General features: G+C 47.5%; 2 protein-coding genes across 2 annotated transcripts; one reads left to right on the forward strand and one right to left on the reverse strand.

Moving 5' to 3' along the window:
- Positions 1-458: 458 nt before the first annotated feature.
- On the reverse strand, positions 459-3,375 carry rpl15 (ribosomal protein L15). The gene is made up of 4 exons (XM_079259112.1): positions 3,312-3,375; positions 2,407-2,588; positions 2,196-2,332; positions 459-811 (listed from the first exon to the last, which is right to left on the reverse strand). The coding sequence occupies exons 2-4, from the start codon at positions 2,576-2,578 to the stop codon at positions 506-508; spliced, it is 615 nt and encodes a 204-aa protein (XP_079115238.1). The 5' UTR covers positions 2,579-2,588; positions 3,312-3,375; the 3' UTR covers positions 459-505.
- Positions 3,376-4,626: 1,251 nt separating this feature from the next.
- Positions 4,627-11,202, forward strand: nkiras1 (NFKB inhibitor interacting Ras-like 1). Its single transcript, XM_079258268.1, has 4 exons — positions 4,627-4,732; positions 4,941-5,041; positions 8,352-8,593; positions 9,365-11,202. The coding sequence occupies exons 2-4, from the start codon at positions 4,948-4,950 to the stop codon at positions 9,605-9,607; spliced, it is 579 nt and encodes a 192-aa protein (XP_079114394.1). The 5' UTR covers positions 4,627-4,732; positions 4,941-4,947; the 3' UTR covers positions 9,608-11,202.
- Positions 11,203-11,206: the final 4 nt, after the last annotated feature.

The raw sequence follows: 11,206 nt of genomic DNA on the forward strand, positions 1-11,206 counted from the left end.
CGTCAGCCAATCAGAGCGATCATCTGCCAGCTCCTGGAGGATTTCTGTGCAACGTAGCAGGATATGTTGCCTCGCAACACTTTGTTTGGGGGGGGGGGGGGGGGGGGGGGGGGGCTCTCTGCTGAGTGTGGCGCTTGTTGCACTAACACTATCACTGCCCCTACGACAACATTCTCTAGATTTATTTATTAAATAAAACAATGTCGTCTCTACTGAATCCGCCATCATTCAGACTAACCGGAAGAAAAGCGCCGCCTTTCCCCCTCTTTTCCGCTGCGTTTGCCGCTTGTCTGGAGTTTTGGGAGCGTTTTGGGCGTCGGACACAAAAGTGGCAGTTTAGTGACCAGCGTGGAGTGTTCAGCGTTTTTGACGCCTAAAATGCGTTTGGTCTGAACACACCATAATCCTGTTTTTGCAGACTTGTTCACACCGCCATCTCAAACACACCAGACCAGATGTTGACCATAAAAAGGGCTGTTTATTGGTTTAAATGTACAGGCGCGGTCTAACGGTAGCGGTGCAGCTGCAGGGTATTGCGCCTCTTCCAGGCGGCGCGGCGCGAGCCTCCAATGGTCAGGTGGAACTTGTGGCCCTTGCCCAGACCACGGCTCTTCTTTCCTGCAGACGTCAGGCCACGCATCTCCCTGTGCTTGTGCACAGCCTTTGTGATCCACTGGGTGTCTGGGTTGCGTCTGATGGCCTTGTGGAAGGTGTCGACCAGAATCACCTCGTAGAACTTGTAGGTGGAGTCCTCGCCCACCCAGTAGGAGTTGAGCACTCGCAGGGCTCCACAGTGACGACCAGCACGCTCCTGAAGATGGAGAAGCACGTCAACACAGATTCAGCCATCGGTTGCAATGGCGCTGCCATGACAACAGCATCCAACTCCAAAGCACTTCAACATGTCACCAAAAGCCAGGCTATTAAACTGGAACGGCAGATCTGGAGACCAGACTCGCGTTGCGTCACAATGCAACGGGCTTCACTTTCTATCTGTAAAGCAGGTACAGCTGGCATCAAACCACGCCATTGCTCCATGTGCCGGGTCCACCACAGCCAGACGGTCCTATCTGGTCCCCAGGATGAACTCGGTAAATAAGACAACGCTGATTATTCTGTCCAGTCTCCGAGAGCTGCAGGTCTTCCTGCTGCAACACAGCTGACTGACAAATCAGCAGACTGCAGACTTTAATGTGCTCCGCACCAGTCTGCTAGTCTGATTTGTTGCAGCAGGGACACTAACACTTGCAGGACTGCGGCCACCAGAGTGAGTTTGAGCCATCGAGTGGAGCAAACCTTCCCTGTTCTTCTACACGGTTAGCAAAGAGACGTCTACATTGTACGTCTGCAGCTATGCTAACCTAGCATAGCGTTAGCCGACAGCTTAAAGCCAGTAGATAACGACTGTTCATCGCCAGACTTCACCTGCTGCAAAGTTAAACAGCATTTTACTGTTTCAGTAAAATGTCCTGCCTGTGACCGATGACCATCTGGTTAACGGTGTGAAGTGAACCAAAAAACTTATTTTAATACTTAATATAAACAGACTCCCTGTCAGTCAGGCTCATGCAGCGGTCTCCTAAGTGCAGCCATGAAAGTGGGCGTTACGACACCGCGCTGGCCGAGGATTGGGGTGTGGCAGTCTGCTGGAGGCTAGTTTTACTGGACTGGCCACAAAGGGGAACCACAGTGGCACCACAGCAAGGCCCTTCAACCCCCACACTGCTCCCTATAGTCCAGGGGGTCTCTAACTCCGGTCACTGTGAGCTGCCATCTTGTTTACCTGCTACAATACGCTTGATTCATAGGAAAAGGTCGCCATTGATCTGAGTCACAGCGGGGAAATGCTAAAACCTGCAGGGTGGTCGCTCACGAGGACCAGGGACCCCTGATCTAGTCCTGTGGCTCTAGTCCTCCTCTAGTCTTCCCAGACATGTCAGATGCAGGCGAATAACTTTGGGGACGTCTGCTGAAGATTTCTTTTCTTAAATGTATTTAAAGCAACTTGCTGTTTTAACACAGAATAAAGAAGCATTTCATCAGAATTTACCAATGAAACACCCCAACTCATCACCAGGTTGCAGGTGTTCTGCAGCCAGACATGTCCTGCAGCTCTGCTGTTACTCCAACCGCAGCTGCTTACAGGACGGGGCAGAAAAAACTTATAACCGTTTACTGTGTGAAGACAATCGTACCTCAGCAACAGACTGCAAACTGCGGGCAAACTTGAGCTGGTTGACGCCGTGGTGCACTGGCTTGCCATATGTGGCGCCCTTGGGAACGGGGCGTTTACGGCCACCGCGGCGCACGCGGATGCGGTAGATGACGTAGCCTGTTTAAATAAAAGTGGAATATGGTTAAAGAGGAAAATATAAGTGATGATGTTAGACGTGGTTAGGGACGCACCCTGCTTGGCCTTGTAGCCCAGCCTGCGAGCCTTGTCGGGCCTGGTGGGTCTAGGAGCACGGTGGAGGTTCGACAGCTGGCGGTACTGCCAGCAGCGGACGCGGAGCAGGAAGCGCATCACATCCGACTGCTTCTTGCGCCATAACTCCTGCATATATCTATACGCTCCCATGTTGACTTATCTGAAGAGGAAAAACATCAGAACATGCTGTTAAAACCTTTTCTAGACCAGTATCTTATGGGTATCTTAATACAGGAGTGATACTGCCAGTGTGTTCATGTATGTATTGATATGTATGTTTAGCAACAGTTAGCACATCTGCTGGGTGAATCTTCATACTGACTACACATGGTTCCACATCAAGACTCTTCTACACTGTTCACACTGCTACTGGGAGGTATTAACCACAGAAATAGTTTGATTACTTTACAAACAGATTAAAGACAAAGCAGGAAATGACTGGAAAGCAGTAAATTCATCCTGAAGATCATTCCACACTAAAAAGCTAACGCCACCGTGCCAGTTAGCCGAGCAGCTTTCTGCAGGTCCGCCGGGTTGTTGGGCAACAATTCAACAAATAAACACTTTCAGAAAATGTTGCACGAACAGACCCGACATGGAAAAGTTGGCAGGATAAACCGCTTAATTAAAACACGGCGTTGCAACAGCGAGGCTGCCTGCCAGGCAGCGATGAAACACCGACAGCATCTCCGGTAAAACGGACAGACTTCGGTAAAAACCGGCTGAAATCCACATATTCCTCCACAGCGACAGAAAATAGGAAAGGCGTTGAAGCCGGTAATAAGTGTAAACATCACCCCCTACGCCTGAAGTACAGATGAAACTGTATGAATGAGGATTTTAGTGGATTGTGTTTGGTTCCGAAGGATGGAAACTCGCTTACATGATGGCGAACCAGCCGGAAAGAGGGAGCTCTTTCACCCAGCATGCCTTAAGAGCGCCGTGATGACGCACTTCCTGTGTGCTCATGGGAAATGTAGGTTCTTTTCTTTTATTTCTGCTTTTCTGGTTTCGGAAGTTTTATTAACAACACAGCAACTAAATCTCAAGAATAATTAAAACGTTTTTTAATTAGTTTTAAATTAAAGAAGAAATTAAGCTAACTCTGTTCATGGTTTAAAGTGTGATTTAAATGGTAGCTAATCCTGTAATATAAAAAAACAATGTTTAAAGAAAATCTATCTGATTCACGTCTGTTTATGTATGTATGAATTTGATTGATCAATGAGACAAAGATTCAACATAAACAAGAATAACTGATCTTTCTGTGAAACAGATGCACCTGTTTTTTATGTGATTTTGTAAAAGAACAATGGAGGTTTTTTCAGGGTTTCATTTTAAAAAATTTGTTATTTTCTTAATTTAAGTCTTACATTAACTAATTTTGGACTTGTTTTAGAAGACAAAAAAAATTCTCCTATATAAAACTCCTATATAACTCTTTAATTTTGTTAGCTAAACATTTTATACACAAATGCCTTGTTTTGAATATGAAGCCACTGTTTGTGATATTTATGAATGAATTTTTTTTTTTTTTTTTTTTTTAAGCCGTGAAATGTATGGATACAAAACAATTCATGATCGACTTGGACTTTTAATTGCACTTCTTTACTCTTTGTCCCTTTATACACACACACACAGTTTGTGTATATATTTTAATGTCATATATAGGGGGGGGGGGGCGGGGTCTGTTCATCACGTGTGTTATGAGTTTCGCGCAAGCGGCAACCTCCGGCGGTTAAAAGTGAAGCCTATGCGGAAGTGCATAAAACTGCAGTTCCCCCTTCATCCACTAGGGGCTGGCTCCAAAACAGAGCAAATCCCCATAGACTCCCATGTTAAAAAGGCCAACTTCACGGCAGAAATAAACATGTTTTCAGTCTGGTACAAAAATCCATTTTAGGTTTAATAGGTCAGGGGTACCTTCATGACAACTGTGGGGGGGAGTGAATTTTTTTCTAACTTGCCCTCTCAGCTCCACCTCTTTGCCCATTTTCCGGGCGAGACGACACGCATGCCCCTGCCAACATGGCGACGGTATGAACCGTGCACTGAGCTTCAATTCAGCTCTTCAGAAACCTGCGGGTGACGTAGTATTGTCACACAACCGCTTTAAATAAAGTTTAAAAAAAAAACCCTATGGGTGACGTCACGGAGACTCCGTCCACGTCTTATGGTTTCGCGACGCAGCGTTTCACGCATGCGCAGTGAGTAAAAGGTTTGACGTCTGGCGTGGCAGAGCAGGATGGACACTCCGGCTGTGGAGGCTGCAGTAACAAACGACTAATTATCCATCGCTTTAAAGTGAGTAAAATCCCCATGAATGCAGCAGTTATTGACAGCAGAGGCGTGTTTGTAACTGGTTTATATGACGCAGAAAGACTGTTATGGTTTTCATGTTTTCTGACCATGAGCCAGCAGACCCTGTTTGTGTCTCAGAGGAGCTTTCCAGTGTTGATGCTGATTGAGCACGTGCCAGATGTGACATGGCGTTTTTCTGCACGTGACGCAGGCTCGCCATGGGCAAAGGCTGCAAGGTGGTGGTGTGTGGTCAGGCAGCGGTGGGGAAGACTGCCATCCTGGAACAGCTGCTGTATGGAAATCACAGTGCAGGTAAGTGCTGCACTTACAGGCTTTCATTTCATTGCATGTGAAATGAAATGAAAAATACTTTATTAATCCCAAAGGGAAATTCAATATTGTAGTAGATAATAATAATAACTAGAGGAGGTCTTGTTCCGGAGGCTGATGGCTGCTGGCAGGAATGATCTTCTGTATCTTTCAGTCTTACATCGGACCTGAAGAAGCCTCTCACTGAACACACTTTGTTGTTTCATCACTGTGTTGTGGAGAGGGTGTGAAGAATCCTCCATCATCTTCATCAGCTTGTGCAGCATTCTTCTTTGGACAATCAGCTCCAGCGGCTCCAGAGTTACTCCAAGCACAGAAGCAGTTTTCTGGATCAGTTTGTTGATTCTCTTCAAGTCTCTGGTTCTGATGCTACTACCCCAGCAGATGCTGCAAAGCTGACTGCACTCTCCACAACAGACTTATAGAAGATATGCAACATCTTGGTGCAGACGTTAAACCATCTCAGCTTCCTTAAGAAGTACAGTCTGCTCTGACCTTTCTTGTAGATGTAGTCAGTGTTGCATTTCCAGTCCAGTTTGTTGTCCAGCTGAACTCCAAGATACTTGTATTCCTCCACCACCTCCACCTCCTCTCCCAGGATGGAAACAGTGCTTTGTTTATTCTTCTTCCTCCTGAAGTCAACAATCATCTCTTTTGTTTAGCTGCTATTTAATATGAGATGATTGTCACCGCACCATTTAACAAACTGACTGACCAGTTCTCTGTACTCTGCTTCTTGTCCATCCCTGATACACCCCACAACTGCAGAGTCATCAGAGTATTTCTGCAGATGACAGGACTCAGAGTTGTACTGGAGGTCTGAGGTGTACAGAGTGAAGAGGAATGGCCAGAGTACAGTTCCTTGTGGTGCACCAGTGCTGCTGACCTCCATCTCAGACACACAACCTTTCAGTCTCACAAACTGGGGTCTGTTTGTGAGGTAGTCATAGATCCAGGTGGTTGTGGAGGTATCCACCTGGAATTTATGGAGCTTCTCACATAACAAAGCAGGCTGAATGGTATTAAAAGCACTGAGAAATGAAAGAACATGACCCTCAGAGTGCTGCCTGAATGGTCCAGATGAGAGTGTGCTCTCTGGAGCAGGTATATGATGGCATCTTCAACCCCAAGTCCATTACCATATGCAAACTGGAATGGGTCCTGAAAGGTGTTTACTTGCTTGTTGAGGTGAGCCAGTAAGAGTCTCTCCAGGACTTTCATGATGTGAGATGTCAGGGCAACTGGTCTGTAGTCACTTGGTTCAGCTGGTTGTGTTTTTTAGGCACTGGAACAAGGCAGGAGGTTTTCCACAGCACTGGGACTCTATTACATCTCAGACTGGTGTTGAAAAGGTGCTGGAGAATCGGACATAGTTGTTCTGAGCAGGTCTTGAGAACTCTGGGACTGACACCATCTGGACCTGCAGCCTTGTTCTGGTTCAGTTTCTCAAGTTGCTTCTTAACCTGATTGCAGGAGACAAACAAGGTGGAGGTCTCAGGATGTCCTGATGTGGAGGGAGATGAAGCTGTGTTCTGGTCCATGACTGAGCTGCAGGGTGACAGATTGGAGGCGTGACAGGAAAGCAGTGGGCTTATGGAGGGTGTGTGGTCTGTTGGGCTGGAGGTAGGGGGTGAACTGAACCTGGTGAAGAATATGTTCAGCTCATTAGCTCTGTCCAGACCTCCATCAGGCTGGTCCCCCTTTAACTTGAAGCCGGTGATCTTCTTCATTCCAGACCACACATCCCTCAGGTTATTCTGCTGGAGCTGACTTTCTAACTTCTTCCTGTAGTCCTCCTTGCACTTCTTAGTTTGTGTTTTAAGTTGTTTTTGTGTTGCCCTCAATAACTCCCTGTCTCCATCCCTGAAGGCTTTCTTTTTGATGTTCAGCAGCTTTTTCAGGTCACTGGTGATCCAGGGTTTGTTATTGGGGAAGCACCTCACTGTTCTTGTTGGGACGATGCTGTCCACACAGAAGTTTATGTAATCTGTCACACACTCAGTCATGGCGTTGATGTCGTCTCCATGAGGTTCACAGAGGACGTTCCAGTCTGTAGCCTCAAAGCCTCCTCTAAGAGCATCTTCAGCTTCAGCAGACCAGATTTTGATAGTCTTTGTGATGACTGGTTGCTGCTGAACGATGGGCTTGTAGGTGGAGGTGAGAAGAACCAGATTATGGTCAGATCTTCCTAAAGGAGGCGGGGCAGAACAACTGCATCCATTATTCATATTTGCATAAAATAAGTCCAACATCTTATTTTCTCTGGTGGAGCAGCTGACAAACTGCTGGAATGTTGGTAGAGTTGCAGAGAGGGAGACGTTGTTGAAGTCTCCGGAGATCGCCATGAATGAGTTTGGATGCTGTGTTTGTAGCCGAGCAACGACGGAGCTGATGACGTCACAGGCTGTGTCTGGTGCGGTACCAGGTATTATATAAACCGCTACCAGAATAACACAGGTAAACTCTCTGGGTAAATAATATGGACGGAAGCTCACAGCTAACAGTTCCATGTCCCTTGTGCATATCTTCTCCTTGACAGTAACATGTCCAGGATGACACCAATGCTGGTTAACCAGCACTGCAATTCCACCACCCTTTAGCTTTCCGCTGTGTTGTCTACTGCGGTCTGCACGGACCGTTTTAAAGCCCGGTACAGACACATTACAGTCAGGGATGTGTTCATGCAGCCATGTCTCGGTGAAGCACATAATACTGCACTCTCTGTATTCTTTCTGAGACCTTGTTAGCATCTCGAGCGCGTCCGTTTTGTTAGCTAGCGATCTCACATTACCCATGACGACGGTCGGGAGAAATGGTTTAAATCTCCATCGCTCTGCATCCTCTTCTTTCTTTTCAACTCCATCGGGATTTGATGTGTTGTTTCGCTGATAATCCTGATTTGGGAGAGTTTAATCGGTTGATCCCGATTTGTAAACAAGTCTTTTGTTGCCATGGAGACTCATCATAAGTCTTGAAAGAGCCAAAAATATGCAGAAAAATCTTCCTTGCAGCACACCCTCCAAACCGGCATGAAATCCTCAGAAAAAAAGACCTAATTTGAGGTAATATCTATATGAGAAGAGTATGTACTTTTTAAAAAATCAAGATAGCAATCTAGAATGGAATGTGACACTGTTACCTGCTTCTGCGCAGTTATTGACCAAAATCATACAACCAACTGACATGATTACAGTTATTCTGCACGTATTCACATTTCTGGCACTGTTTCCCCTCCTGTGGTACGGTTGTATTAGCAAGTCCCTGACTGGCTGAAAGTCTTTGTCCTGTTCAGGCTCAGAGCCCAGTGAGACGCAGGAAGACGTGTATGTGGCCTCGGTGGAAACTGACCGAGGTGTAAAGGAACAGCTGAGGCTCTACGACACCAAAGGACTCCAGGACGGGCAGGATCTCCCGAAGCACTACTACTCAGTGGCAGATGGCTTCGTCCTTGTTTACAGCGTCGACAGCCTGGAGTCGTTCAGGAAGGTGGACGTTCTGAAGAAGGAAATAGACAAGTCTAGAGATAAAAAAGAGGTGAGGCTGATTCAAAGTATGTTGAAGAAAACCTTGTTTACAGTTCTGTTTACTTTAATCTCTGTTCAGGAAGAGTTCTCCAGACATTCCCAAGGAATTCCCAAAAACTCTTTGGATGTTTTGGCCTTTTTGTTCCGTTCTCTGCCCAGACGATCTCACCCTGCTTCAGTCCGGGTTCAGGTCCGGGTTCTGGAGAGGATCTGTCCCTCCATTGGACCCCTTCAGGTCCAGGTTCTGGCGAGGATCCTTCCCTCCATTGGACCCCTTCAGGTCCTGGTTCTGGGGAGGATGTGACCTCATCCTTTTCTTCCTGTTTCCCTTCTTTAAGAACAGCTTCTTGACAGCTACGTTTCCATGGAGACCACATCTGACGGGGCTGTGGCGTTCATCAGGTACCTGTATGAGGTATTTGCAGGATTTGAGCTAAATAAAACCTTTTAGACGCCGTTCTTTTGTCACAGAGACGTTTTCAGGTCTGGGTCGCCTTCCTTTGTCCTCCACCTGTCCAGATTGTCTTCTGACCACCATGTCTAGATGTGCCGAATCTTCAGCTGCTTGCGTATCAATGTTTTTGGATTAAAATACTCACGTCCCATAAAATGGTTGTCTGTGATGTGGAAACACAACACGGACACACAGATCGATGTGAAGTGGCTCCGGCGACGTCATGAGCTGCATGAGTTTGCTTCGGTTTTTCTAATTAACAGCAAAACGCAGGTTTCACCCCATGACGCCCTCAGTTCTGCTTCAGGTGTGCCATTGTGTCTCCAGGTGATGGTCATCGTGCTGGGAAACAAAAGCGACCTGCAAGAGCGCCGTCAGGTGGAGCAGGACGCGGCGCAGCAGTGGGCGCGAGGCGAGAAGGTGAAGCTGTGGGAGGTGAGCGTCACCGAACGCAACTCGCTCATCGAGCCCTTCACTATGCTGACCAGCCGCCTCACGCAGCCGCAGAGCAAGTCGGCCTTCCCTCTGCCTGGGCGCAAAAGCAAGGGCACTCCGTCCAGCGACATGTGAAGCCATAATAATCTGCAGCTGCGTACGTGTTGGTACATACATGCTGCTTACATGCTGCTAACATGTACACATGTTCATCTGCTCATATTCAATTAACCTTTAAAACTGCTGGTCGAACCGTTTGTCTTAGATGTAGTTAGCCTAGCTTAGCATAGGGACTGGGTCTATCTTGGGCTTTTCAAGCTGACTCCTCACTTCCACCATGTTTGATTGCGGCGATGTGAGACCTCTGGGGCGGGTAGTTCCACCATGTTTGATTGCGGCAATGTGAAACCTCTGGGGCGGGTAGTTCCACCATGTGTGTGGCGATGGGAAACCTCTGGGGCGGGTAGTTCCACCATGTGTGTGGCGATGGGAAACCTCTGGGGCGGGTAGTTCCACCATGTGTGTGGCGATGGGAAACCTCTGGGGCGGGTAGTTCCACCATGTTTGATTTTGGCGATGTGAAACCTCTGGGGAGGGTAGTTCCACCATGTTTGATTGCGGCAATGTGAGACCTCTGGGGAGGGTAGTTCCACCATGTTTGATTGCGGCGATGTGAAACCTCTGGGGAGGGTAGTTCCACCATGTTTGATTGTGGCGATGTAAAACCTCTGGGGAGGGTAGTTCCACCATGTTTGATTGCGGCGATGTGAAACCTCTGGGGAGGGTAGTTCCACCATGTTTGTGGCGATGGGAAACCTCTGGGGCGAGGAGTTCCACCATGTTTGATTGCGGCGATGTGAGACCTCTGGGGCGAGGAGTTCCACCATGTTTGATTGCGGCGATGTGAGACCTCTGGGGAGGGTTGTTCCACCATGTTTGATTGCGGCGATGTGAAACCTCTGGGCGGCTAGTTCCACCATGTTTGATTGCGGCGATGTGAAACCTCTGGGGCGGGGATGTAACTGTAAGTCTGGTTCGGGACCAACATTTCATCCACGTCTGTCTCAGACTGGGAACGCTTTTAGGCACAACACAGCGCGGCAACACTGATGCGAGCGTTCAGGAGGGCGTGCAGCGACCCAGGTGTACCGCTGCACACGGTGGCTGAGCACACAGCCAACCGCTGGGTGTGAGCGCCCATGTTGATCTGAGCAGACAGGTCAGTGAGGTGCTGGTACACCTCAGTCTCTCGCCATTTCCAGTCTCATTAGGATTAAATGTGTGTTTACGGCGTACAAACTTCACTGTAGTTTACAGGAACACATCATCTGTTGGCTTGCTTGACAGTAGAGGGACTCTTCGCTCCTCATCCTCCTCTTCCAGGTCCGTCCCACATCATATCTCCTTCAGCCTGGCAGCAATAATACTCCTGGTACTGTTTTCTGGTGACATGTGTGTGTGTGTTAGTTGCACTCCTGTGTAATCCCAAATGGCTGCTATTTAAAGCTGCGTTCGCGTCTGCCTCTAACAGTAGACATAATCAGTGTTCAGATGAAATATTTATTTTTTAACTAATTTATTTTTGTCACTTTAATGAGCAGTGTTGCTTTATGGAGCAGATGGCGAGGCGATGAACGTGTGTTTTATGTGCTGCACTAGAACAGAGATAAAGATGCTTTTATCCTCTGTGAATCACATGTAGCCGCTTCTTAATAAACTCTGCAGAATGATCAA

The sequence above is a fragment of the Telmatherina bonti genome, assembly GCF_933228915.1.
Source record: "Telmatherina bonti genome assembly, chromosome: 19".
Taxonomy (NCBI): domain Eukaryota; kingdom Metazoa; phylum Chordata; class Actinopteri; order Atheriniformes; family Telmatherinidae; genus Telmatherina; species Telmatherina bonti.